The sequence below is a fragment of the Rattus norvegicus genome, chromosome 8 (assembly GCF_021556685.1).
Source record: "Rattus norvegicus strain SHRSP/BbbUtx chromosome 8, alternate assembly SHRSP_T2T, whole genome shotgun sequence".
Lineage (NCBI taxonomy): Eukaryota > Metazoa > Chordata > Mammalia > Rodentia > Muridae > Rattus > Rattus norvegicus.
The window spans coordinates 116,729,474-116,757,072 of NC_141541.1; the positions used below are offsets into that span (position 1 = coordinate 116,729,474).

Here is a 27,599-nt window from a genome sequence, read left to right on the forward strand (position 1 = left end):
AGGTAAGCGCTCTACCACTGAGCTAAATCCCCAGCCCCTGATTTGGACCTCTTTCTGTAGCTCAGATTGGTCTCAAACTCCCAGTGATTTATTTACCTGCTTCTGACTCTGCCTCCTCAATGTTGGGATTAAAGGCTTGCACCAACATACCTTATCTTGTTTGTATTTTTAAGAAACAATTGGGGGTTGGGGATTTAGCTCAGTGGTAGAGCGCTTGCCTAGGAAGCGCAAGGCCCTGGGTTCGGTCCCCAGCTCCGAAGGAAAAAAAAAAAAAAAGAACCAAAGAAACAATTGTTCCAAGGCCAGAAGTGGGTGACAAATTCCTTAGGTCTGGAATTGCAGATAGCTGTACCCAGATGGATTTTGTGTATGCTACGGAGAGACAGTTTCTTTGTGTAACAACCTTGGCTGTCCTGAAACTCTCTCTGTAGACCAGGCTGGCCTCGAAGTCAGAATCCCGCCTACCTCTGCCTCCCAAATGCGGGACTAAAAGCAAGCGCCATCAACCGCCTAATTGTTTTATACATTTTAACCTAATAAAGTAGCCGAATTTAAGGGAGGTTTAAGCCAGCCCAAAGCATTCTGGATCTCTTTGATAAAGAACGGCTCGACGGTTGCCCAGAGCAGCCTGGGAGGGGCTTACAGACGTGTGATTGGTTGAAGAAGAACTTCCGCTGGTATTTCCGACTCTCGACCTGCCCTGACCATCGGGATTGGCTAGACTGTTACAAGCGTTATGTCGCCTGGGAGTTGTAGTTCTTTTGGTTGATAGGCGACGCCAATAAGGGCTAGTGGTTGGATGGAGACTGTTAGCGGTGATTTCGCTTGATTGTAGCCTCCCAAATCATGTCCCGTGTAGTGGTGCCCTGTCATGTGAAAAGCACTGTCGCCCTGCAAGTGGGCGACATGAGGACCTCCCAAGGTCGGCCTGGCGTGCTAGTCGTCGATGTCACTTTTCCCAACGTCGCGCCTTTCGAGGTGAGCAATCCCTACCACCCCCCACCCACCCCCACCCCCGCCCCCGCCCCACATAGATGCGGTCAAGGCTTCTGGGCGGGGAATACCTAGTAACTTGGGCGTTTCCTAGGCGTTTACACTGCCTCTAACGTGCCTCTTGCTTTTGCGAATTGGCCCTATTTAGAAGCATTTACAGTCTTTATTAATAGATTTTATTAAATAGACTAGTGTTTTCCGTTCTATCCTCTTCAGCGTCTCTACCCGGTGTCCAGGATGTTACTGGAAATATAATTTGAACCTCAGTACAAGTGAGAGGATATTTGGTTTTGGCCATAGCTGGGATCATTAATGATGCAAACGTACCCATTCTGATGGCTCCTGCTACAGGTCAGGTGCAACCTAGCCTTCATCTAGGTCCTCCTAGTGACTTGTTTCCAATCCCTAGTTGCGCTTCCATCTCAGCTGACAGTGCCAGGGCCTTGCATGACCTCAGCACAGACAAAGCCTACCTCTAATGAGTAGGATTCTTTCTTCACCCACCTTCTTGGCCCTATATGCTTTGTGTTACAATATGTCATTCTCTCCCAAGATGTTGCTTACCATGGACTGGGGAGACCTAGTTAATTCATCTGACCTTGGAAAATCCGAGTTAGTGTGTTTGAGGTGGATCTTTGACATCTATATTTTTATTTACTTATTTAATAATTTTATTTTGGAAGGTTTATTTTAAATTTATGTGTGTTGCGTTTGCATGTATGCTTATATACCTTGTGCATGCCCAGTAGAAGTAGAGGCCGGAAGAAGGTTCTGAATCCCCTGAAACTGGAGTAATCCCCTGGAACTGTAAAGTGCCATGTAGGTGCTGGGAACCAAATCCTGATCTCTGTGTTTTGTTTGTTTTCTTTCGTTTTGAGCTCCATAGGTGACTCTGGTGTGCATCCAGTGATGAAAACTACTGTTATGGCAGTCGATACTGTAGGCTACCTAGCCTCCTGGCTCCCCATGCCCCTACAGTGCACTATCCTACTATTATTCTTATTCTGGTCTAAGCTGGCTATTCTGAGAGAGAGGTGTGTGTGGGGGGGGAAGAATCTCTACTATTGCCAGGCTGAATGACAGGTTCTCTCACTGTGGTACTTTTTACAAAGATGCTACTCTTGGGAGTGGTAGGGAACCGTTGAAATCCCAGAGTGGCTGGTCCCCAGCTCCGAAAAAAAGAACCAAAAAAAAAAAAAAAAAAAAAAAAAAAAAAAGAAATCCCAGAGTGGCTAAGAATAGCTGAGGCTTATCATGAACTTCTGATCCTCCTGCCTTTACCTCCCAAGCACTGAGATTACAGGTATCCATTACACGCCCAATTTATGCAGTCCTGTGCGGTCTAGCCTGGAACTTCAAACGTGCTAGACAAGGCTAGCACTGCACCAACGGAGCCACACCCTCAGCCCAGGATATTACCTCACCTCCCTTCACTGGTCCACTTAGCGAGCTCGCCCTCATGGGGTTTCCCATGTCCCTCTTGTGCTTCCTTCAGGGTTAAGGTTCTGACCTCTGATACCATCTCGGATATGTTGGGGATGGTTTGTTTGCATGACTTACAGATCTGTGAGCACTTTTTAGGAATGCAAGGTTGTGTTTGGGCCCCAGTAGTTGTTGAATTGGTTAGCAAAAGTATACATTCTAAAAGGAGGAGATGGTATCACTGGGCCTCCTGTCTTAACGGTGGGCTGTGTGTATTCTAGCTGCAGGAGATCACGTTTAAGAATTACTACACAGCTTTTTTGAGCATCCGCGTTCGTCAGCAGACCCTGATGCACACACCAGCCAAGTGGGTAACTTGTCTGCGGGACTACTGTTTGATGCCTGACCCACACAGTGAGGAGGGAGCCCAGGAGTATGTGTCACTGTTCAAGCACCAGGTCAGCTGGGCTTCAGCATGGCCAGGGAATCTTAGATAAGGAATCCTGCCCTTGGATTGGGCAGAAAAGCAGGAGGGAAGAGTGGGGCAAAACTGGGCTGGACTATGGCTTTCAGGCAGTTGCTTTGTTCTGTCCTTCATAAAGGCTTTGAGAAGCATTTGGTTTTACTGTAGATTGGGAGGTTCTTGGTAAAGGAACCGGGTCTTTTTTTTTTTTTTTAATGTATTTGTTTTTTGAAAAGATTTTTATTTTGCTTTGTCTTTTTGAGATTAGGGTTTCTGTGTGTATCCCTGGCTATCCTGGAACTTGCTTTGTAGACCAGACTGGCCTTGAACTCAGAGAAAGGAACTGCTTGTTTCTGCCTCCCCAGTGCTAGGATTAAAAGCACGCATCACCACACCCTGCTCAGTGAGTCCTTCTGTATGTGTGTCAGATGCTGTGTGACATGAACAGAATACTGGAGCTGCGTCTGATTCTGCGGCAGCCGTCACCACTGTGGCTGTCTTTCTCCGTGGAGGAACTGCAAATCTACCAGCAAGGACCAAAGGCAAGTGGCTCTCAGAAACTTACTGGCTAACCCTTTACCTTAAAAGCTTCTAGCTCTGGCTAGAGATGGGGCTCTAGGGTGGGTCACAGGCAAGGTTGGTGAGACTCCGAAGGAAGCCTTCATGGAGGCTGGAGTGTGAATGCAGGAGTTCATGATCAAAGGTGAGGTTCTGTGTCAGCATCCCCTGACCTTTGAGACCACTCACTACTTGTAGGAACTGGGATGGACTTATGTTCCTGGGTTCTCCTTCTGCATATCAGAAGAGTTTAGTAATTTGAGGGTCCCTTTGATGGTTCTGAACATGGATTTCCCAGAGTCTGAGACTCAAGGGTCCTTTTCTTTGCTCTCAGGTGCCAGAGCTCTTAGATTCCGCCTCATTCAGGTCTGTGTGCCTTTGCTTTGCAGAGCCCCTCCTTGGCTTTCCCCAAGTGGCTTTCCCACCCAGTGTCCAATGAGCAGCCTGCTCCCCGCCTTGAGGTAAGCTCTCTAACACTGGGTATTAACCATATAGACATGGTTCGAATGTTCAGAGCACAAACAAGTGGCCCTCTGGCTATCCCGGGGCTGCCTGGAGATGTAGCTCAGTGGTAGAATACTTAACAGGCAGGCACAAAGTCCTGGGTTTGGTTCCCAACACCACAGACATTTGAGACTACACCCACGACCCATGCTCAATGTCTTCTTGGGTGCTCTGTGGTCTTTGAGTCATTCCCTCATCCCTAGTTTAAGCATGGTTCTTGTTTAAGGAATATCAGGCCATCAGTGTTCTGCAAGTTATCTGGGACTGTTACTGGTTTCATCTGGAGTGTTCCATGTTTATACCTCTGAGGGCACTTCTGGGGAGAGATTCATGATCACTATTCCTTTCTTCTGGAGCAGGGTCTCCCAGACCCCAGCAGAGTCTCCTCTGAGGTGCAGCAGATGTGGGCATTGACAGAGATGATCCGGGCTAATCATACTTCCACAAGGATCGGCCGCTTTGACGTGAGTGATGGCGTTCCTCTGCCTGGCTTACGTTGCTTTGAGCAGCTCAGCACTGATGGTCTCTTCTGTTGCAGGTGGACGGCTGTTATGATCTGAATTTACTCTCCTACACGTAAGCAGCAGCTTCTACTGGAGACATTGGCCTTCTGTGCCCATCTAGGTGGGGTTTGGCCACCAGAGGCCGAAGCACGTTCCCTGTGCATCCAAGTTCTATCTGGGCAAAATCTACAGATTAGGAATTCTTGACATCCATCCAGTTGTTTTAGCATGAATTCCTCGTGGGGGGCACTTTCTGCCTTTGACTGTCCGACATGTAAATCCAGTCTCTTCCTCTCAGAATTCACCGGTTCGAATTAGAATCCTTGAATCCTTGAGCTCCTCTGGATTGTCCTGTCAATATGCACACCCCAGTCCTCTACCCCTTCCCCCATTGCCGAGATAAACCTGTCATATGTAGCTGAGGAAGACACTGCTGTTTTGACACTCCTGACCTGGGAAGCTTGGGGAAGACACACCTTCTATTCCCACCTCACCCCCAGCCTCCCTTTTGCTAATAGCCTTTGTCATTTCATCTTAGCGTTTTGTGAGTTCAAGAACAGCCTAGTCTACACAGTGAATCCCAGGCCAATTAGGGCTACATAGTGATACTTCATATTAAAAAAGAAAGAAAAGGAAGGAAGGAAGGAAGAAAAAGAGAAAGAAAGGAAAGAAGAAAGAAAATAGCCCCCTTTGAAATTGTCTGCTACCAGCCTAGGGTGTGAAGATGAGATTCCTGGGAGCTTGAATGCTTATGTCCCTAGGCTGGCTCCTGAAAAGTGTCCTGTGTCAGTTCTGGGCAGGTGCTGTTGGCACAGCCGGGGGCGGAGAACGAGTCCTCCCTCCCTCCGGCCTGTTTGTCATCAGACTCAGCATGAAGCACTTCCGTGTTCCTCTTCCCTTCTCTCAGTTGCTTCTGCCCATCCTGCCCAGAGTGACGAGAAAGCAACCCTGGGGGAGTGCGTCCAAACAAACGTCTCACTGATATTCACTGAGGCTGAGGCTCTCCATTACCCCAGAGCAACCACTAAATGAAGACGACTGCTGCTCTTTCCCGTGATCAAACCGCTTCCCTCTAGTTCTTCCTGGGAACTATTCTTAAGCTATGCTGCAAGGTGTCTCAGAACTGGAAAACTGCACATGAGTAAGTGCAGCAGTTCTGGGAAAGTCTGTCCACCTTTTGATAGCTACCCTGCATTCTTGCAGTCAGCCCTCTTAAAGGTCCTGTCTTCAGCTACAGGACGGTAGTTTAAGCCCCACTCAGTTTTTTTTTGTTTTTTGTTTTTTGGGTCTTTTGTTTGTTTGTTTGTTTTTTCTTTTCTGAAAGGATAATTAACACCGTCCTGTGTTCAGGGAGTCAATGGTCTTCAGAAGGAATGAGTAAAGAGGGTCCTGAGGTGGCAGGGACTGTGCATAATGCGCAGCTGTGTCCCTAAGTTCCCAGAGCAGGAGCTAGAGTGCAGCAAGATCAATAAACACTTGTGGAATACATGGCTGTGTTGGCTGCTTGTGCCTATGGGGAGAGCTAGAGACCATTATAAAAGACTAGGCCGCTAGGGTATGGTGCTGGCCCAGAGGGCTTCACCCTCTAGTGATCGCTCCACCTCCCACTGCTATTTGACCTGAATGTGTAATTCAGGCTTTTCCGCTGTTTGGAGAACTTTAACCTTCTGGAGGCAGGGAGTTCTAACCCCCAATTCTGGTTCTAGGCAGTCTATTCTGCTTCGAACCGCCTTTGATTAGCTTGAGGAAGAGCCTGAGGCCATCCAGAGTCCGCCTCAGTTTTAAATCCCAGCCTGCCCTATGGGCTTCCCGCCCCTTTCCCATCCCCTTCAGACTAGAAAGACCTGTCCAAGCTGAGGTTTGGACTACATCTCCCAGCGTGCCTGGCAGAGAAGTGGCCTCAGTGTGCCGGCTGCACCAGTTGCGGGTGACAATGCAGCGGACAGTCAGGGTGGTAGCCCCTCTGGGTTTTCGCCTTCAGGCACAACCCTTGGTCCAGAGTCGTCCATTCAGTTCTGTACAGGTGGGATAAAGGGTGCTGGAGTTTGTTACTGGTCTTGGAGAGTGGGGGAAGGAAACTGATGGTGAATGGGGCCCTGGTGGCATTAAGTCTGGCTGTCCACAGGATGGACTCCGCAGGACTCCACTCTATGACTTCCACCTAGCCCATGGAGGGAAAATGGTGGCGTTTGCAGGGTGGAGTCTGCCTGTGCAATACCGGGACAGTCATGTTGATTCACACCTGCACACACGCCGTCACTGCTCTCTCTTTGATGTGTCCCACATGCTACAGGTGAGTCTGGGAGGATTGGGCCTTCTTCCCGCCTACAGCACTGCACTCTGCAGCTCCGTTTGAGGATATCTTAGACAAGTCTTAGGGACTGTAGAGAGCTAACTCGGGAGATCCGATGATGATATATCTTTGATCTCTCCTGCCTGCTCCTGCGGTGTGTTTTAATGCCCTGGGGCTTGTTAGAGCAGACATAGAGTGGTTGGTTTGGAAATTGGTTGGGTATCTCAGTAAGGTGGTAGGGCCTCTTGAATTCCTAGACCTTGCTGGGAGGGATAGAGGAATTGAGAAGGTAGGACCTCTGCCCCATCCAGAACCAAAAGACTAATCAGTCGCTTCTGGGCGGTCTGTGTTGTGGGAGGCCAGAGGATGCTTGCCTTGCAGCTTTTTAGATTCCAGATATTGCAGTGGCCTGGGGCTTCCCCTATTTCCCCTAGACCAAGATATTTGGCTGTGACCGAGTGAGGCTGATGGAGAATATAGTGGTTGGAGACATTGCGGAACTAAGGCCTAACCAGGTAGGCCCATTTTATTTCTTCTCAATGGGTGTTTCTCGTCATGAGCCAGTAAACAGCTTAAGTCTTTGCCTCAAGTGTAAGAGGCACAGAGACAGGCCTTGATGGGTCTTTGGGTCATTTTCGGATATTCAGACAGCTTTGGAGAAGCACTATCCCAGCCTTACTCCACTGGGAGGCCAGAGACCACCGTTTATATTCCCTGACCTCTCATGCTGCCTATATCTTTGCTAATTAATAAAGTGGGAGCCTCTCCATCTTCTAGGCATATATATACTAAGGCACTGCTCTGGACCTGCTGAACCAGAACCTTGGTTTTACCAAGATCCCTAAGTGGTTCATGTGATCTATCAGTCTCAGATTTTGTCCATCCAGTAGCCAACTTACGATGTGTTTTTTTTTAAAGATGTATTTATTATATTTATATGAGTACACTGTAGCTGTTTTCAGACATACCAGAAGATCCCATTACAGATGGTTGTGAGCCACCATGTGGTTGTTGGGATCTGAACTCAGGACCTCTGGAAGAGCAGTCAGTGCTCCTAACCTCTGAGCCATCTCTCCGGCCCCACATGTGTTGTTTTTTTGGTTCTTTTTTTTTTTTCGGAGCTGGGGACCGAACCCAGGGCCTTGCGCTTCCTAGGTAAGCGCTCTACCACTGAGCTAAATCCCCAGCCCCGTGTTGTTTTTTTTTAACCGTTGCTGAAGGATGTGGTGGGAGCCTGTGATATCATGAAGGTGGTTTTTGAAGCCACAGAAGTTGGCATATGGGTGGAGTTACTGGGTAGGGAGAAGCAGTAGTTCCTAGGTCTCATAGAGTCAGAACCGAGTAGTGAGGGAGCTGAAGGTCCCACTAGTCTGGGGAGACTTCCCCCTAAAATGGGAGGGGTGAGGATTTACTTGACAGATGAAGACCGAAGGCCCTAGCCTTATACCTTTCACCCAGGGCTGTGTTCATGAGTTTGTGGTAGCTGAATGGATTTAAGTATGTTTCTGGCTCACGCTTGTCTTTGACTTCCTGGACATGGAGACAAAGGATACTCTGCTTTACTCATAGGGAACGCTGTCTCTGTTTACTAATGAAGCTGGAGGCATCCTAGACGACTTGATTGTGACCAATACTTCTGAGGGGCACCTGTATGTAGTATCCAATGCTGGCTGCCGGGACAAGGACTTGGCTCTCATGCAGGTATAGCTGCTGTGCTTTATTTTTTTTTTTTAATGTTTTGTTTTGTTTTTGTTTAAGATTTATTTATTCTATATAAGTACATTGTAGCTATCTTCAGACACACCAGAAGAAGGCATCAGATCTTATTACAGATGGCTGTGAGCCACCATGTGGTTGCTGGGATTTGAACTCAGGACCTCTGGAAGAGCAGTCAGTGCTCTTAACCACTGAGCCATCTCTCCAGCCCCGCTGCTGTGCTTTATTCTAGGTACTTTGTGTTATTTGTTTATAAAGAAGTTCAGTGTAGATAGGGGCTCAGAAAATGACTCTGGGGCTGGAGAGATAGATAGTTCAGTGGTTAAGAGCACTGACTGCGGGGCTGGGGATTTAGCTCAGTGGTAGAGCGCTTACCTAGGAAGCGCAAGGCCCTGGGTTCGGTCCCCAGCTTCGAAAAAAAGAACCAAAAAAAAAAAAAAAGAGCACTGACTGCTCCTCCAGAGGTCCCAGTAACCACATGGTGGCTCACAACCATCTGTAATGAGATCTGATGCCCTCTTCTGGTATGTCTGAAGACATTTACAGTGTACTTATATATAATATATAAATCTTTTTTAAAAAAGAAAGAAAATGACTCTGAATAAAGGAACAGTCAATAGACTGAAGAGTAGGCCCTCTCTGGTACACACCAGAGTTTGGAGATGGGAACTAGAGGTGGAGAGATAAAGCTCACCCTGAAATGAGCATCTTCTGTTGAGGGGAAGGGTCTGCAATGTCCAGTCTATAGTGGGAGCTCAATAATGGTCGCAGACACTTGTGGTTTGCCCGGGAGTTATCTGTATTTTGATGCTAATTCCACTGCCCCAAGGATAGCTGCCTAGTCACTCACTGGGGAATAAGGTGACTTCATCAGAACCTTCTCCCCATTGAATTTGTAAAATACAGGTGAGGGGCAGGTACAGGATAGAAGGAGGCCTGTCATTGGAGGAAAAGGAAGGATGGGTGGGAGAAAAGTTTGAAGGAAGAGGAGGAGACTGGAACGGAGAGGAGAAAGGAGGAGAGGAGAGGGAGGAGAGAGAAGCTGTGGCAGGACAATATGGCGGGTGACGTTAAGACTCCACACTGTACCTTTACAGGTTGTTACAAATGTTCTTAAGGGATGGATGGTACTGGGCTTTGTATGTTTAGGTGGGCAATTATATCTTACCAATTGGGTCAAAGATTATTGTGTTGTGTGGTCTTTCATGTGTAGATTTAAGTGTAATGGAGTGTGGGGCGGCTGGTCTGGGCCACCATGGAGTTGGGATGTGTTTCTGCCAAGGTATCTAACAGATATCTTGGGGCACTGAGGTGCCAGACCTAGCGAGGTAAAAGACTAGAATACTTTTTTTATTTTTTATAGTTTTACAACAACAGACACTGATGTGTTTCTGTTTTATGTTTCAGGACAAGGTCAAGGAGTTCCAGAACAGGGGCCTTGATGTAGGCCTGGAGGTGGTAGATAATGCCCTGTTAGCTCTGCAAGGTGAGGGTGCCGGGGTGGACCTACTCTGCCTGCCTGGCTTTATTTGCATGGAAGCTATAGAGGAGGGTATGGATGGTGTGATGTTTTACACCACAACTCCAGAGTTAAGCATTGCTTCTCCCTTCACCTCCTGCAAGGCTGTAGGGACAAGGGCATTCTCCCTCCGCTTGCAGAATTGGACTTGCTTGGGACCTGTTCTGCTTCCTAAATAAGGGCTGTAGTCCAGGGGGTGTTGGGCCCGACTTCTTTGGTTGTTCTCTTTGGGCTAGGACCCACTGCAGCACAGGTCTTACAGGCTGGGGTGACAGATGATATGAGGAAACTGCCCTTCATGACCAGTGCTGTGATGGAGGTGTTCGGTGTGTCTGGCTGTCGTGTGACCCGCTGTGGCTACACAGGAGAGGATGGTGTTGAGGTGCGTCAAGAAGTAGTTATTCTACATGGTATCACATCCCTGAGCAGGAACATCTTAATTCAAGATGGCTAGGTTTCCATGGTGAATTCCAGGCTAACCAAGACTACATAGTGAGAGCCTAGCTCAAAGGAAACAAAGCCAAAACAAAATCCTAAGACAAGTATAGTTGTAAAGCCTTGATCAGATAGTACATGCCTATATTCCCAGAACCCGGGGAATAGAAACACTAGAATCATAAATTATAGGCCAAGCTTGGCTAACTGTCTCAGAAAGAGGCATAGGAGTGGGGGAAATGGGGGATAGACTGCAGGGGCAGAGAGTTTTACTCCTATGTGACCAAAAGTGGTAAAAGGAGTGACAGGATTCAAGACACTGCCCATCTGCTCTCTGTTCCTTCGTGCAGATATCAGTGCCAGCGGCAGGAGCAGTCCACTTGGCCACTGCTCTGCTGAAAAACCCAGAGGTAAAGCTGGCAGGACTAGCAGCCCGAGATAGCCTGCGCCTGGAGGCTGGCCTCTGTCTGTATGGGAATGACATCGATGAACATACCACACCTGTGGAGGGCAGCCTCAGCTGGACACTGGGTGAGCTGGGCTGGCCTTCAAGGGGTCCTGAGAGCTAGAATATCCTTTAGTAAAACCAGCTGGCCCATGACTGTTCCTGAGGTTGTATAGGCTGGAAGGGGTGACTCAGCCTTGCTGCACCTTCATTCCCTGAAGGGGCTACTGTGGCTTTGCCTATTATAAACTGAGGATCCTACATATGGCTTCCAGAGGGTGGGTGATGGTTGGTTGGCTGACTAATTTGGGGGAAGAATAGAGCCCAAGAGTCCAAGTGATGTTTGATGGCTGCCACTTGGGGTCTTAGTAGTAGTGAAGACTTCCTGTGCTTAGGGCTCTGGTGGACTACGGCTTATAATCTGGTGTGTTATGTTCCAGGAAAGCGCCGCCGAGTTGCTATGGACTTCCCAGGAGCCAAAATCATCATCCCCCAGCTGAAGGGTGAGGTGCAGAGGCGACGTGTGGGGTTGATATGCGAAGGGGCTCCAATGAGAGCACACAGTCCTATTTTGAACACAGAAGGCGCAGTGATTGGTAAGTGGTCCAGGATGGGGACACTGGCTGGCCGGGTGTCTTGGATAGGGTTATTGAGCTGGCAGAGTGGTGTTAACCTATGGCCTATGCCTGGACAGGTACAGTGACCAGTGGCTGCCCTTCACCCAGCCTGAAGAAGAATGTGGCGATGGGTTATGTGGCCTTCAAGTACAGTCGGCCAGGGACACAGCTGCTGGTGGAAGTTCGGCGGAAGCAGCAAATGACGGTGGTTAGCAAAATGCCCTTTGTGCCCACGAAGTACTATACTCTCAAGTGAAACAGCCCATGGAAAAGCCCGTCCTCCCGCAGTGTTTCTCTAGAGGGCTTTCCATAGTGCTTAGTCAGATCAGTGGAGTAGCACCCCCTCCCCGGCGTGGAAGCTGAATGAGGTTTGCTGGGTCTGCTTAGGGGTGGGGGAGAGAATCCCATCTAGACTCTCCCTTACGAGCCACTCCAATTTTAGGGCCCAATTTTTCAATGATGAATCACCATACTTAATGTTTGTCCTATTTTAAGTCCACAATCCCACTAACCTTCATCTGCCTGGTGCTGGCTATGGAACAAAGGTTTGCTCTGTGTGGAGGATAACACCTGTCCCACCTACCTCACTATGGCTTCCCTAATTTCAAAGGACTATTACTGTGGGCAGTGTGGGCTTAGGCACCTTCTCCACTTTGCTTTCCATGAATGTACACTGAAGCCTTTTCTTAGATAGAAATGACTCCTGACTCTGTGTTGGCTGAGGCTGTTCCTGTGTGCAAACACAGGGATGGCTAAGCAAACATGGGACTCACCCTTCCACATTCCCAAGTCAACCCAGCCTACTGTGCAGTCAAGACATGGCAGGGTTAGTACTTGCACTGACCTCGGTCGGCTGTTGTCAGTAATTATACTTTACTAACTCTTTTTTTTTTTCCGGAGCTGGGGACCAAACCTAGGGCTAAATCCCCAACCCCCTTTACTAACTCTTGAAAATTAAAGTTTCTTTCCTTCTTATTTGCCATGGTCTCTAGCTTTTTTGTTGTCTGGTCACTGGATTTCTGGGGTATCTTCTTAGCTCCCAAGACAGACTCTGAGTAGGATCTCCTTGAAAGGGGCCAGGTATATGAGTATATGAGTGGTGTGCTGGTATATCCCTGTAATCCTAGCACGTGTGAGTTGGAGATGAGAGTATGGGGAGCTCAGGTTCATCTTTAGCTATATATTGAATTGAAAGCCGGCTTGGAAAACATGAAACACTAACTCAGCTCCCCAATCTCTCCTACTCCCAAGTGCCCAAAAACCTAATGGGGATACTGCCCCTGCTGGGCACCTCACCACCGCTCTAGTGAGCTGGTGCCACTTCTTCACCTCTGCAAATTGCTGTATGCTGGATCTAAGGGCAACAGACCCAAGATCCTTACCAGTTGCCCATAAGTACACAACATTTGTCCTGTTTGAATAACCACACCACTGATGCACTTCTGTGTTTAATAAGTCACATCTTCAGTTGCTCCTGGGGTGGAATGTGAGACCTTGACTCTTGTAGTGATGTCAGTGGGTGGGCATGAGGCTGTGAAGAACATCTTTCTGCCACACAGATGACATCTCTGGAGTAGGTACATGTGCACGAGGAGCTCCATAGTTTCACCCACAGTACACCTGCTACAAAGTCCCTGTAGGCAATGGCTGCCAGGTGGCTATGTGACATCTAACAAAGACAGTGGACACCTGAGGTAGCTAGTAGCCCAGCAGAGACAGGAGTACAACCATTAGAGGAGGCAGATCCAAGACCACAATGCTCTTAGGAACCATAGTGCTCTCAGGATGTGGTGTTTTCATGGGGACATTGGCCACCCACCCCCTTGGGGGAGGGTCCACAACTATCTGGCTTGCAGCTCACTCTTACTGATAGTCCTAGGGGCTAAAATGATGCTGGTGGACTCTCAGGGCGAGGCCCTTCTCAAGATGGGAAGTAATAAGGCAGCAGGGCACAATGAAGTCACTGCACTAACTGCTTAGTACCTCCCTAGGCGGGGGCGAGTACAGACCAAAGAAGCCTGTGGGTACTGAAACAGTGGAGAAGCTAGCCAATGCCAGGGGCTCTTAGTGAGATGTCTCAGGGACTCAACTTGTCCTCAAAAAGAACAGAAATAAGTCCGTTGGGAAGTGATAACTTCCTCGCCTGCCTCAGACCTGGACAATTCTAGATGGGCCAGGGAGGGACAGGTTTGGTGCCCTCATCCAGGCCAGGATTAGCTGGCTTTCTGCCTACAAAGCGAGGTCAAGGAAATCAGGGCCCATGGGAGAATGGACTTTCCTTCTAAATCTCAGAACTGGCTAACCTCAAGATTTCTCTTACAAAGACAAACTACTCTTAAGATCACATCCCCAAGGGGATGAGTAAGTCAGGAAAAAGCCAAGGTGAGAAAAGGGACTACTGACCTCCTCAACCAAAATGTTTCTCAGCTATGACCTTGACAAGAAGGCTTTCCGTTTGTTGGAGACAAACTTCACCTGCCCAGTACCTGACGCTGTTGGAGGCAAGGCTGAGGGCAGTGGAGGCTCACCCTGGGAGCATCATGGTACTCCAGTCCCCCAACCCCAAGCCCTCTGCAGTTGCCTAAGGGGTCTGGATAGCAGCAAGGTACAGCACAGGAGCCAGCAGACCCAGCGATATCTCTGGAGACCCTTCTCCTGCTGCCTTCCTTTATTCTCTGTGAGTTTTGAGAGCTTCATTTGCTGCCATTTCCCTGAAAGTAATAGAGAGAAGCAAGGTTATTTCATTGATAGCAGAATAGCCCCTGACATTGGTTCTTCTGTAGCCCCTTCTTCGCTAAGCTGGGCTCAGTACAGCTTACGGTAGAATCTAGACTTCTCTACTGATCTCTCATGGTCTTTGCTGGGTCTACCATTTTCCTACCTTATAGTGCTTAGCTAAGACAGTGGCGACCTTCCTAAACCACGTCTTGCTTTCACTCTTGAAGCCCTTTGTCTACTTGCCATAAGAAGGAAGTTATAAAAGCAAATTAGATTAGGCTACTGACTTGCTGAATCAGCCCCTCAGTTGTTCAGAGTTCACAATCACAGCCTGATCTAGAATCCTAAAGTTACATTTCCCCTTGCTACTGGGCCTTGTTTTTCTCATTTTTTTTTTTCTTATGCAGTATTCTGTGCTGCTTTTTTTCTCTTTGGTCTCAGCTGAGGTATTAAGAGGTGAAGAGGGCGCCCTGGGGCCTTTGCATTTGAACTTCTTTCTCTTATAAATCTCTTGCTTCCCCTGAGTCTGAGTGAGTAGAATCTGAGTTGTCCTTGTTTTCAGGCCTACTGTGACCTCTGCCATCCGGTAGAAGCTCAGAGATTAGCTGAATGAAATGTCCTGATAAGTAAGCTGTTGTTTTTAGAGATTAGGAGGCTGACTTGATGAGGTCCTATGCTAAGAATAGAGACTGGTAGGCTGGAGGTTATAGCTGTGTTCAGTACTTGCCTAGAATAGATGTTCTTGCTTTCCTAACGAAGGACTTCCCAACCAAGGGAATTGTTTCCAACAGACCTGTCACTTCATCTTTCTGAAATTATGGTAACACTACCATCCATCCCCACTGAATATGCTGATGAGAGGCTCTAAAGGCACTGGGAACCCCCATTTGGAATCCTGAGCTCTACCTTTAGACTCGGAGGATTCTCCCAAAGGCCACTAAGCTGGTGCACTCACATCCTGAGAGTTCTCTTCCCTGTTACCAGCACTCCAGTGTTCTCTGTCTGTCAAGCATGGGGTTGGGATAGACAGAAATTTACTCACCATGAAGGGAAATGTGTGGAGCCATCAGGTGTGGATCCATTCTGGCCACCCAGACCTGGAGGCAGGAACACACCCAGAGCTGCAGGAGGCTGAGGGTGGGAATCTGAGCAGGCATTAGCCTGGGTCGGGTCAGGGGCCACTGGTATAGTTCAATAGAGATTGAGGCTGGGATACTAGGGACTAGTGGTATTGCCCAGTAAGGGTTTTGAGAAACAGTTACAACGTGATGATGGACAGGAGGGACTTCTGGTGTAAAATGGTAAGGGATGTAAATCTGGGTACAATGAGGCTGTGGTAGTCTATGTGGACACAGAAGAACCCAATGGTACAGTCTGGTGGTGGTAGGGACAGCCGGGCCAAGGAGGTTCGTAGGGAGCCTCACCTGGACGGTGATACAACCCGGTCACTGTGTTCCCGTAGAACCCCCACGCCAGCTGGATGCCCAGGAGACTTAACACCAACCAAAGCAGGAGAAGCTTGAAGAGAGTCACTCGCATATCTTGTGTCTCCCACTCCCGCAGAAACTCGCTGCCCAGGGTGCCCAGCGCTCCGAGCACCGTGGCGGGCAAAGCTTGCAGAAACTGCCCAGCCCAAGGCTCCGCCATGACTGGCCAGCGCCCCACCGGGTGTACTGTCACTGTAGTCTCCACTGCGCAAGCGTATGGTCTTCCGGGGTTAGGCCTGTCAGTGCGCACGCGTAATATAAAGCAAGGAAGATCTACTTCGCTTGCGCGAAGTGTTGGCAGTTTGGGGCGGGGTTTTAAAACCGCGCAGGCGCACCCAGCCCCACCCTGCTTACTTAGAGGATGAGTGATTCGGTGAGTATAAAATAGCAACTCGGTCTTTTATAGCCCCGGAGTTCCCGTGATGCTCCACGCGACTGCCGTGATTGGTTAAGCGTCTGGCTTTTAGGGCGTGGATGCACTCTTGAGCAATCGTGGCTGAACAGGGAGTGTGCGCGCGTGCGCGGGGCCGCGACTGGCGCCAGCTCGAGCCCGCAGGGCGCTCGGGGGCGCGCACGTCGCTCCCCGCCCTCCCGCCACCGCCCGCCCTCGTTCGCTCGCGCTCCCCGCCCGCCGCCCGCGGTCCTCCGTCGGTTCTCTCCTTAGCCCGCCGTCTCCCACGGAGCTGCTCGCCCTTGTCTCGGAGCTCGCGGACTCGCGGACAGGCGTCCTCAGCGCGAAGAGGCCGGATTCGGAGTCGTCGTCTTGAGGTGAGCAGGAGCATTCCCTCCAGCCGCCTCGGCTCCGGGCCCCGCTGGCCCGCTGACCGGCCGGCACTTTTCCGGCCTCCGGCCCGTCGACTGACCGCGGTCGCGCCCCACCTGCTGCTCTCAGCTGGGCAGCCCCTCGCCCCGGCCCCTGACCTGGGGCCCCGCGCCCGAGGCGGCGGCCCCGCCCGCGCAGTCCCCGGAAGCGCGCCCCGCCGCCTCCAGTCCCCCTTCCCCCGCCCGGCCGGGCCTGGTGGAGCCCTAGCCGCCCGCCCTCCCCGTCGCTTCCTCTCAGGGCTGCGCCGGGCTGGGCGGGGGCTCCCGGCCGGCCCGCGACCGCGCTGGGGTAGCCTACCACTGCGAAGCGCGTGTGGCTGTCGGGAGTTGAAATAGGCAAGAAACTCTTGTACAACTCCATTTTGCCTTTTACATTGAACGAGGATCATTAATCACCGTTTTATACCGTGTGAAGACAGTGAGGCTTTGGGTGGATTTTCTGTTTTCTTTGCCGTATTATTGGAAGTTGTGTAAGTAAAAGATTGTTTTGAAATCTTAGCGGTTATGACTGTATGGGGGAAGGTATTTTCCAGTCGAAAAAACCACTTAATTTGGCGAGGTCGCATCAAAATAGATGCATTTCTACTTAAAGTTAATAATTCAATTAATAATCACTGATGGGTTTCCCTTTCAGGTCGGTTTCATAAAATTGCATTTTTGCTCCTAAGTGTTTTTTTTTTTAAGAAACAGTTCATGTTTAGTAGTTTATAGTGGAAAATTTGACACTATTTTTTTTTTTTTGCCCCAGAATTGGTTCTAATTGTATTTTCTAATAGTTCTCATTAATTTTTGACCTGTTGGTTATTTATTTGGTTCTGTCTTTTGACATTCTTTTGAAATGTGTTTATTGCATGTTATATATATATTAGACATGTATAATATATAATACATATATAATATACACTCCCCATGCAAATCTGGAAGGGGGAAAACTCATACTTTAGGATGCTGTATGTGGTGAGAATTTTTAGCCACTAAGTGTCACATGCCCAAATGTGTATGTACCATGTGGAATGTTTCTTCACCTTTCACATGGCTAGTTTGAGCATTTGACACTAAGTATTATTAAATTAAAAATACAAGGCTAGGTTTTAATGTTGAAGACTCTGAGAAGTTTGGAGGATTTGATTTCTCTGGAATAGCGACGTTTCGTAGAGACATAAAATATCTGGAGCTTGTTTTTTTCCTATTTTATTTTCCTCTTTGGTGTTTGAAATTAAACTCAAGGCTTGGGGCATAGTGAACAGGTGCTATACCACTGAGCTTCATTCCAGCCCTACAACTAACTTTGGATCAAAGTCTAGTGCTCAACTTACATGACCTCTACTCAAAAATCTGGAAGGGGAAAATAGGAACATATCCACTTTACTGCTTTTTTTCCCCCTAGTGTAGTATTTTAGACTTGGGGGAAAAAAAACTATTCCATGTGTAGGTATGGGACTGAGCTTAGGAAATTTTTCTCTTTCCTTTTCTGTCTGTCTGTCTTTCAAAAGGCTTACTACTCTGCAGAGAGAACATTGGGTGTGATAATAGAACCATTGACCTAAGACTTTAAAAAATGGACACTGGGTGTGACCTGAGACCTGGAACTTAATTTGTAGATGAAGCTGGCCTCTAATTTTCACAGTGCTCTTAGTTCTGCCTCCTGAACATTGCTGGGATCACTGGGTGTGTGCCACCATTCCTGGTGAGAGTTAAAATGTTTGAAGGTTAGACTAGAACTATTTTTTCTGTTATTTTCCATGTATTGTCAGTTAAATCAGGGGTTCTAGGTTACTTTCAGTTCTTTACCATGCAGATTGTGCATATTTGGGGAGGATCTGGTCAGTCCATTTACCATACAAATTTTATGTTTTTGTTTTTGTAAATAGTTCCTTTTTGGCTAGGCCTTGTATTTGAGTGTGTTAGTTTTCTTTTCTTTTTTTTTTTTTGGTTCTTTTTTTCGGAGGTGGGGACCGAACCCAGGGCCTTGCGCTTCCTAGGTAAGTGCTCTACCACTGAGCTAAATCCCCAGCCCCCGTTAGTTTTCTTAAGACCCGGTTTTTGGGAGTTTACTGTTAGCAAAGACAAAATAATGAGGTCCAGCTAGAATGTTCTCAGGCCACTGTAGGCCCTTTGACTCAATTTTAAGTGGAATTGGTGAGAATCTGCTTGTATTAAGTGCACCATGGTTTGTACACGTGTGAGAGTGGTTTTGTTGGGAGTATTTTTATAGTCCTTATACTTTCTCTGTTTGCCATTAACTCCTTTAAAAGTCCAGCTTGGCTATTAGGGGTGTAAGTTATTAAAAGAACAGATTTTCAGGTGCCTCTTAGCCTATCAGGTGGATTTGAAGTAAGAAGAGGTTGAGTAGAAAAAGCCAAAATAGTCTTTTGACTAGAGCCAAAAGATGAGTTAACTTCATTAGAAGACTAATTTAAGATCAATGGGTTTTTGTAGACAGTACATTTAGTTCTGTTGTATTATAGCTACTAGTAATGATGACAAATTGTGCATAAATGTTGAATTTAAAAATCGGAAGTAGATGAGGTGACAAACCTGTAATGAAACATTCCCAGGAGGTAGGAGGATTGCAGATTTGAGGCCAGTCTAGGCTATGTAACAAAATCCTGTCTCCAAAAAAAAAAAGTTCCTAATATTGTCCTTTCCTCTTAATGCTCCTGTCCAGTGGAACTCAATTGCTATACCAATGCATTAATAATTAACTGTGTTACTTATCTGTCTTTGGTACTGGGAATTAAACCTAACTTTGATTTGTAGCTATATTATTAGCCTCTAAATTTTAACTGGTTGATTACTTTTCAGCCTGAGGCTTTAACCCTATCATTACATGTGCTTGGCAAGGGCTGTGCTGCTGAAGTATGTCCCGAACTCTGATTTTACTTCTGAGATAGTTTTATTACATTGTCAGGGTATGATCATCTGCAGCCTAGCCTGGTCTTGAACTTTGAACCTTCCTCAGTCTCCCCAGTAACTGGGTTTATAGGCCTATACTGTCAGTCCCAACTATAACTGAGTTTCATTTATTTATTTACTTACTTATTTTAGAGACAATTACACTCTACATGAGGCTAGCTTGGAAACTTAGATTGTGGCCTAATTAGTCTTGAACTTGTAGCAGTTTCCCTTAGCTTAGGGTTGCAGGTAAGAGCCACCATACCAAGCTTATAATATTTAAGTATGAATCTTACTTACTGTTAGTGTTTTTGGTGACATTAGATATTTGTGACAATAAGTTTTGAAAGTGATTTGAAGTTAATTATTGTAAAAAAAATCCCTATTTCAGGTGACTTCTTGTTTGATTTCTGAGACAAGCTCTGTCTGGCTTGGAGCTTTGTAGTCCTGGCTGACCTCACCATTGAGGTGGTCCTGCTTCAGTGTCTAGTGCAGGAAGCACAGGTGTGAGCCACCATCCCAGACTCGTTTCTAACGTATGGATGGTGCTGTAGTATTTTAAGTGAAGGTTTGTATGTTCATAATTATGTAGACCATGTGACTGAAAACAAGCTAGGCAATAAGGCTGCTTATTCTGGGTGTTGGTGTCTCAAAAGAAGCTGAGTGTACTTAACTTTCCTTTTGACTGTGCCTTTTTGATACTAAGTGATCAAAGTAAGAAACACAGGACTGTTAAGTTGTAACTAAACTGCAGTTCATACTGAACTGAACTTGACTTGAGGAGAGGGGTTGGAGTATCTTTTGCAAAAAGTTTTTGCTAACAGAGCTAGGTTGAGCTTAAGCTCAACTCATCCCAGTTGTTTGCTCCACCTCCCAGTGCCCATACTACTAGCATCTGACATCACACATCTGACATGGTAGATAGAGGAAATATAGTCAGGTTTATTTATGATAGAATCTTAAAATTCAAATGCAGATGAGAGGAGAACAAGCAACTAATGAAAGAGTGGGAGGTAAAATGAGTTGAGAGAGAGATGGGCAGAGGCCAAATCGTGTACTGTGTTTAAGATATGAGAAATTCCTTTGGGCTTGTTCTTTTTGTGTTTGTTTTTTATTATTTTGTTTGTTTGTTTTATATTCTTTTGGGTTTTCACTTTATTTTTGAGACAGAATTTCTCTTCGTAGCCCTGTCTGTCTGGAAAGTTGTTCTGTAGAGTAGACTGACTGGCTTCTAACTCACCGAGATCCACTTGCCTCTGCCTCCCAAGTACTGGGATTAGGGAGTGTGGCACCATGCCCATCAGGTTTGGTCTTTTTTATTTGGAGCCCTTACACTGAAGCTTATGCTGGCCTAGGACTCATTGGGTAATTTAGGCTGGCCTCTTAACTCCTGGCAGTCCTCTTTTAGCTCCTGAGCGTTAGGGTGTCATGAGCCACCAAGCCTGGCCTGGCTTTGGTTGTTCTGTGGTAGGATGCCTATCTGTCGTTATATTTATTGTTTTGTTTTGAAATTAGGGAATAATATGATCTGAAGAATTTTTTCGAGAGACAGGGTCTTACGGAATTTGGGTTGACCTAAAACTACCTATATAGTAAAGAATGACCTTTAACTTCTTGATCCTCCTGCCTTTACTTCCCTGGTTCAGGCATTACAGGTGTGAGTGTAACAATTCTTGGCTTTTTGTGAGTCTGGCTTAGAACCTTGTGATCCTCCTGCCTCTTGTCTCCTGAATCTCCTGAGGTTACAGTTGCAACCCCTTTTTGTTATTGTGGGGTTTTTTTGTTTTGGTTTTTGTGTTTTGGTGTTTTTTTTTTTTTGGTTCTTTTTTTCGGAGCTGGGGATCGAACCCAGGGCCTTGCGCTTCTTAGGCAAGCACTCTACCACTGAGCTAAATCCCCAACCCCTTGTGTTTTGTTTTTTGTTTGTTTGTTTGTTTGTTTTTCTTTTTCCTTTTTTCGGAGCTGGGGACCGAACCCAGGGTCTTGCGTTTGCTAGGCAAGCGCTCTACCACTGAGCTAAATCCCCAACCCTGTTTTTTAATATAGAAGGAAACTTGGGCAGTCTGGAGCATTGATAGCTCAGCTATTAAAGCAGAGAACCCAGCATACACACATGGTACCTCCCTGTCATCTGTAACTCCCAATTCTAGGATATCTGACACCTTTTGGCTTCCTTGGGCACCAAGCATGCAAGTGGTATACAGATATACATGTAGGCAAAATAACTATATACATTAAAACAACAGAAGTCTTACTAGCCTGACTGGTTTTACTGCATGCCTGTGATTCCAGATTTTGGAATGGCAGAGGCAGGAGGATGTTTTTTCAAGTTTGAGGCCAGCTTCAGCTAGATACAGAGAAAACCAAAGCTAGCAGAAAAAAACCAAGTGATCCAAACTTGCTGCATACCTATAATTGGAGCTCTTGGGAAGTGATGGCAGAAGGGTTAGGATTTCAAGTTCAAGGCCACTGAGCCATTTCTTTTGCCCAAGTCTTCATGTGTATGTGTAAGTTCATGCTGTGCATGTGGATGTGGGCATCATTGTGGAGTCCAGGTTGACATCAGGTCTCTTTCTTCATTGCTTTCCACCTTAGTTTTGTTTGTTTTTTTTTTTTTTTTTTTTGGTTCTTTTTTTCGGAGCTGGGGACCGAACCCAGGGCCTTGCGCTTCCTAGGTAAGCACTCTAACCACTGAGCTAAATCCCCAGCCCCTACCTTAGTTTTTAAAATACTAAACATGCAGCTCAAAATTGAGCTAGACGGTCTGGCCAGGAAGTTCCAGGGATCCTCCTGAGTCACTCTTTCCAGTGCCGAGGTTACAGGTGTACTGATGCCACCATGCCCAAGTTTTACAAGTGTGATGCAGAGCTGAACTCAGGTCCTCAAACTTACAAGGCAAGCCTTTTACCAAATGAGCTATCACCAATTTAAGGAGTTTTTAAACAAGCACCTGCTTTTCTGATTTTAATTTCCTTGTTAACTCTGTATTAAAAAGTAAATAGTAGGGCTGGAGAGATGGCTCAGCGGTTAAGAGCACCCGAATGCTCTTCCAGAGGTCCTGAGTTCAATTCCCAGCAACCACATGGTGGCTCACAACCATCTGTAAAGAGATCTGATGCCCTCTTCTGGTGTATCTGAAGACAGCTACAGTGTACTTATATATAATAAATAAATAAATCTTCAAAAAAAAAAAAAGTAAATAGTAGGGCTGGAGAGACGGCTCAGTGGTTAAGAGCACTGACTGCTCTTCCAGAGGTCCTGAGTTCAGTTTCCAGCAACTGCATGGTGACTCACAACCATCTGTAATGAGATCTGATGCCCTCTTCTGGTGTGTCTGCAGACAGTTATGGTGTACTTATATATAATTAAATAAATCTTAAAAAACAAACAAAAAAGTAAATAGTAGGGCTTGTCTGGCCTATCGTAGGGTTTCTATTGCTGTGATGAAACAAGGGAATCAAAAGCAACTTGGAGGAAAGGGTTTATTTTATTTTGCTTGAACATCCCAGTCCATTGCGGGAAACCAAGTCAGGAACTCAAACAGGGCAGGAACATAGAGGCAGAAGCTGATGCAGAGGCCATGGAGAAGTTCTGTTTACTGGCTTGCTGGACCTGCTTTCTTATAGAATCCAGGACCCGAGCTGGATTATACCTTGCCTCATCAATTAAAATGTTCAAGCTTGGGGCTGGGGATTTAGCTCAGTGGTAGAGCGCTTGCCTAGGAAGCGCAAGGCCCTGGGTTCGGTCCCCAGCTCCGAAAAAAAAGAACCACAAAAAAAAAAAAAAAAAAAAAAGTTCAAGCTTGCCTGTAGCTGAATCTTCTGGAAGCATTTTCTCAAATGAGGCTTCCTGCTCTTTGATGACTCTATACTGTGTCAAGTTGACATAAAACTAGCCAGCACAGGATGCTTGTAAAGCCCTTGCTTATTGGGTATGGGGCCCTGAATTGGACTTCAGCACCTCAGTATTAATAAATAAAACTTTAAAAAAAGGAAATGCTATTTGATAAAGACAGTCATTAAAATGTTAAGTAGTCTAGGAAGTAAGATATTACAATTACTATAAAAGTCTTCTAACTTTAGATGATTAAAGATTTACATAATAGGGGAATGGAGAGATGCTCAGTGGTTAAGAGCACATACTGTTTTTGAGGTGGACCTGGGTTCAGTTCCCAGCACCTACATGGTGGTTCACAAATAATCTCCAGTTCGTGGAGATCTGGTGCCCTCTTTTGACCTCCAAGGACACCAAATACACATGAAATACACATATATAATTTCAGGAAAAGCACTAATATACCTTAAGGGGGGTCTATACCACCAAACCTGACCACTATTGTTCTATCCCTAGGACCCACATGTTGGTATTTAAGAGAATCAATTCCTATATTCCACTTTCTGACCTCTACATGTCCACTCTATTTGCTTCTGCACATATGCTTCTCTATATGTGTGCACATATACAAATGAATAAATGGGGCAAAAAGAAAAATATACTGTAATAAAATTTTGGTGTCGAATATGGTAGTTCACTCCTTCTACTCCAACACTTGGAAGGCAAAGGAGCCCGAGTTCAAGGTTTTTCTTATAAATGTAGTGAGTTTCTAGGCCAACCAGGGCTATGCAATGAGACCCTGTTTCCGAAAAGAAAGCAGAGCTTCCAGGCTGGTTGAGGTATCTCAGTACTCAAGGTCCTTGCTGCTGCATGAGCCTGAGACTCAGGAGATAACAAGGAGGGAACAGACTCCCCCAAGTTGTCCCAACTCCTCTCACCACACAAAATAATTAAAGGTAACGTTTTTTTTCTTCATTGGGGAAATATGTATGTAGAATTCATCTGTTTTACTTTTAGAGGACAGAATTTATTATATTTGAAAAGTAAGATTATTTGTGTACATTTTTATTATGTGAAGAAAGCAATGACTAAATCAGTGGACATGCTGAAGTGGACGGGAGAAGTTTTATGGACTCACACTCAGAACTACAGGCAGATAAAGAATACTTAGTTTCCATTACTGGTTGTCCGTTGCAGAGTGGTTATATTTATATATTTCTACAGTGGAAGGGAGGAGGGATGTGTATCTGTTTGTTGTTGTTTTGAGACAGGTTCTCTATGTAGCTCTGGCTGATCTGGAATTCACAATGTGAGACCAAGTTAGCCTGGAACTCAAAAGAGACCTCCCTCCCTGTGCTTCCTGAGTCTCACAGAGATTTTAGATGTATGCCATTGTGCCATGCCTTCAATTTAAAAAAAAGTGTGCGTATACTTACATATATGTATATTAGGGTCATACATATGCACACACATATAAATACATATTTTTTGTGGGGAGGTTTCAAGACAGAGTTTCTCTGTGTAGCCAGGTGGTCTAGGAATTCACTCTGTAGACCAGGCTAGCTGCAAAATCACAGAGATCCTCCCACCTCTGCTGGGATTAAAGACATGTGCCACCACGCCTGGCTAGAATTATTATTTTACAGAAGGTTATGGATGGTATAAATGGTAAATTTTTCTGATGTTAATAGTAGCTTATACCTTGATACCACTAAGTTGAGCAGAAAGCTCCAGTGTATTCAATATTTGGCTTCATCACACCACCACAGCCAAGGAAAGTGTTGCTCTTAGAGTATAATGACCTTAATACTGCTTCGCAAGAGGCACTAAGGACTACCCTCATGTGGAAATCATGAAGTTACCAAGGCAATCTTTTCTTTGTACTTGCATCTACTTGTGATGAGTCTGTGTTTGTGATTGAGTGTGTGGTGGAAGTGGTTTGGTGTTGAGCACCAAGTCAACTCTAGGTTGATAACAGTGACAGAAAACAAATTGGTGAAATAAGTAGATTTCTGCAAAATTGACATGCTTGGGAGTGAACACAATCCATAAAACAGCAGGTCTCAACCTGCGGGTCACAGCCCCATTGACAGACTTGTCTCCAAAAATATTTACATTAGATTCCAATTCCTGACAGTAGCAAGAATACAGTTAGAAAGTAGCAGCGAGGCAGTGTTTAGGATATAGATCAGCAACAGACCACCAGTACCGTTGAGGAGCCCCTGGATCTTAACAGGCTCAGCCTGGATGAGCGAATTTATGTGAAAATGAGAAATGGCCAAGAGCTTCAAGGCAGATTACATACTTATGATCAACATTTAAATATGATCTTGGGAGATGTAGAAGAAACTGTGCTGATGATAGATTGATGAGGAGACGTATGAAGAGAAAGATAACTCCACAAAATGAAACATCCCCATGCTCTTTGTCCCGGGAGACGGTGTTCTAGTTGCCCCTCCATTAAAAAGTTGGTTAAGGGCTGGAGAGATGGCTCAGTGGTTAAGAGCACCGACTGCTCTTCCAGAGGCCCTGAGTTCAAATCCCAGCAACCACATGGTGGCTCACAACCATCTGTAAATGAGAATTGGTTGAGACAAAAAATGGATCCTGTGTAGGAAAGTGAAGACTTTGCCTCTTGAGATGTCCAGGACACTCCCAGAGAGAGAAGCTCACATGCATTCTGATAGTCAGGAATGACCGGAGGATCCCTCTACCCGCAAAGAAGTCATTTACAAGTAACTCACAGCCTCTCCAGCTAAATGACCTGCCCCTTTTTCCAGCCCTCCAGTCAGTGTGACTACCTTGCTTTTTTTAGGAGTTGGTTTGCCCATTGTTCTTGTAGTTATTACTTTCAGGATGTTTTTCTTTAGATTTGATGTTTCCTTTTTTTTTTTTTTTTTTTTAAAGTGCCAACTAAAGCAATTTAATGCTGGAGTCACCATAGCATGAGGAATGAACTGTATTAAAGGGTTGAAGCTTTAGGGAGATTGAAAATCAGTGCCATAAAGTGTTGAATGGTAGGCTGTAGTTGTGTAGTGGTTAAGAATTATGGCAAAGAATCTCAGGTTAAGGATGTAATCGAAGCATATTTCAAATGCAGTTAAATACTGCTAAACATTTTCCTATCGGATTGACACTTACATTCTGTTTTTATCCTAATATAATCAATTTACATTTCTTATTTTTATAGCCTTGCATCTAAGAAGTCCCAGGTACTTTGTACAACTGCATCCCAGAAGCTGAGTTTCTTCAGCACCTTCATAAGGTATGTAAGTATTTCTTCCTGCATTTCCTTTTCCTCATACTGAGAGATCGTTAATAGAAAATCTGTGGAAATAATTGATTCTCTTGTTCTCTAATCGTGAAGTCTCTGATTTTTTTTTTCCTATTATTTGTTTTGTGTGTGCATGTATGTACACATGCTGTGGAGATTAGAGGACAGCTGTGCAAGTCAGTTCTCTATCATGTGGGTACCAGGGATTGAGTGAAGGCCATGGTGCTTGGCAGCAAAGATCTTTATCTGGTGAGCCATCTTGCCAGCCTCATTTTCTTTTACATTTGTTGATGTGTTTAGGGGAGGAACGTGGTAGTCAGAGGACAATATGGAAGAGTTGGTTCTGTCCTTCCATCATGTGGGTTCTGGGATCTAAATAGGGTGGTCAGCCCTGATAGCAGCCTCCCCCCCACCCCCCACCCCAGCTGGGGACCGAACCTACAGAGAGCTCACTGGCCCTGTTGATTGCTTGCTTGCCTTTTTTTTTTTTTTTTTTTTTTTTTTTTTTTTTTTTTTAATACAAGGTCTTGTGTAGGTTAAGCTGATCCTGAACTCATGCTTCGGCTGCCTAGCAGTGAATGTATCTTGTTTTGGTTAACTTTGAATTCTTTGTTATGGTAAGAGGGATGTAAGGTGGTTTGTGGGTTTGTCCTTACGTATTTTATAAAATGGTTACTGAACTACGGTATGCCAGCATTAGCTGGTACATTTGAAGAAAATAGGCTATCCTGTTCATGAAATCTCAGTCCTTAGGGGTTTTTTCTCTTTGTTTTTTCTTTTCTTTCCTTTTCTTTTCTTTTTTTAAAGACAGAGTCTCACTTAATAGACCTGCTGACCTTGAACCCACTGTGTAGATCACAGGCTGGCTTCCAGTTTACAGAGGGAGACTCTCTGCTCTGCTGTGCTCCACCTTGGGCCCTGCCTTAGTTATTGGAGCGTTCCATTTGCCCTCACTGCTGGCCCGAAGCCTCCTGGGACCCTCCTGTCCAGCTGATTACGGCACAGGCTGTGGTTTTACCAACCGAACCATCCTACAGCCCCTAAAAACAACTCTCATCTTAGTTTTTTTTTTTTTTTTTTTTTTTTTTTTCTTTTTCTTTT

General features: G+C 45.9%; 4 protein-coding genes and 1 pseudogene across 21 annotated transcripts in view; 4 read left to right on the forward strand and 1 right to left on the reverse strand.

The window, feature by feature from the left end:
* Nucleotides 1–763: 763 nt before the first annotated feature.
* Nucleotides 764–5,931, forward strand: Nicn1 (nicolin 1, tubulin polyglutamylase complex subunit). 2 transcript variants are annotated; one of them, XM_087563558.1, is made up of 7 exons: nt 764–978; nt 2,697–2,873; nt 3,307–3,420; nt 3,826–3,897; nt 4,300–4,404; nt 4,479–4,516; nt 5,351–5,931. In XM_087563558.1, exons 1-7 carry the CDS (start codon nt 847–849, stop codon nt 5,376–5,378), a joined length of 666 nt encoding a protein of 221 aa, XP_087419684.1. In that variant the 5' UTR covers nt 764–846; the 3' UTR covers nt 5,379–5,931. The 2 variants fall into 2 exon arrangements, with proteins under 2 accessions (XP_087419684.1, NP_001030171.1); NM_001034999.1 differs by having other exon boundaries at nt 772–978; nt 4,479–5,929.
* Amt (aminomethyltransferase) lies at nt 4,990–12,443 on the forward strand. 3 transcript variants are annotated; one of them, XM_087561624.1, is made up of 9 exons: nt 4,990–5,584; nt 6,569–6,736; nt 7,171–7,251; nt 8,306–8,437; nt 9,860–9,938; nt 10,208–10,353; nt 10,757–10,937; nt 11,292–11,447; nt 11,546–12,443. In XM_087561624.1, the coding sequence occupies exons 2-9, from the start codon at nt 6,623–6,625 to the stop codon at nt 11,722–11,724; spliced, it is 1,068 nt and encodes a 355-aa protein (XP_087417750.1). In that variant the 5' UTR covers nt 4,990–5,584; nt 6,569–6,622; the 3' UTR covers nt 11,725–12,443.
* Nucleotides 12,444–12,903: 460 nt separating this feature from the next.
* Tcta (T-cell leukemia translocation altered) lies at nt 12,904–15,864 on the reverse strand. 2 transcript variants are annotated; one of them, NM_001014005.2, is made up of 3 exons: nt 15,611–15,864; nt 15,229–15,283; nt 12,904–14,179 (listed from the first exon to the last, which is right to left on the reverse strand). In NM_001014005.2, the coding sequence occupies exons 1-3, from the start codon at nt 15,831–15,833 to the stop codon at nt 14,137–14,139; spliced, it is 321 nt and encodes a 106-aa protein (NP_001014027.1). In that variant the 5' UTR covers nt 15,834–15,864; the 3' UTR covers nt 12,904–14,136. The 2 variants fall into 2 exon arrangements, with proteins under 2 accessions (NP_001014027.1, NP_001388163.1); NM_001401234.1 differs by having other exon boundaries at nt 15,229–15,331.
* Nucleotides 15,865–16,282: 418 nt separating this feature from the next.
* Nucleotides 16,283–27,599, forward strand: part of Rhoa (ras homolog family member A) — a 33,847-nt gene continuing 22,530 nt past the window's right edge. For 4 of the 14 annotated variants that reach the window (NM_001436444.1, NM_001436442.1, NM_001436443.1 and 1 more), the window contains 2 exon segments: nt 16,287–16,441; nt 26,415–26,489. The gene's annotated coding sequence lies outside the window, so the exon portion shown is untranslated. 14 annotated transcript variants of the gene reach the window in all.
* Nucleotides 17,000–25,882, forward strand: LOC134479964 (U6 snRNA-associated Sm-like protein LSm3; annotated as a pseudogene).

Coding starts and splice junctions, on each gene's coding strand:
- Nicn1 (XM_087563558.1), top strand. CDS start 847: ATGTCCCGTGTAGTGGTGCCCTGTCATGTGAAAAGCACTGTCGCCCTG. Junction 4,405..4,478: donor CAAGGATCGGCCGCTTTGAC/GTGAGTGATGGC, acceptor CTTCTGTTGCAG/GTGGACGGCTGTTATGATCT. Junction 4,517..5,350: donor CTGAATTTACTCTCCTACAC/GTAAGCAGCAGC, acceptor CCCTTCTCTCAG/TTGCTTCTGCCCATCCTGCC.
- Amt (XM_087561623.1), top strand. CDS start 6,377: ATGCAGCGGACAGTCAGGGTGGTAGCCCCTCTGGGTTTTCGCCTTCAG. Junction 6,467..6,553: donor GTCCATTCAGTTCTGTACAG/GTGGGATAAAGG, acceptor GGTGGCATTAAG/TCTGGCTGTCCACAGGATGG. Junction 10,354..10,756: donor CAGGAGAGGATGGTGTTGAG/GTGCGTCAAGAA, acceptor TCCTTCGTGCAG/ATATCAGTGCCAGCGGCAGG.
- Tcta (NM_001401234.1), bottom strand. CDS start 15,833: ATGGCGGAGCCTTGGGCTGGGCAGTTTCTGCAAGCTTTGCCCGCCACG. Junction 15,332..15,610: donor CGGGTTGTATCACCGTCCAG/GTGAGGCTCCCT, acceptor ATGCCTGCTCAG/ATTCCCACCCTCAGCCTCCT. Junction 14,180..15,228: donor TCCACACATTTCCCTTCATG/GTGAGTAAATTT, acceptor TATTACTTTCAG/GGAAATGGCAGCAAATGAAG.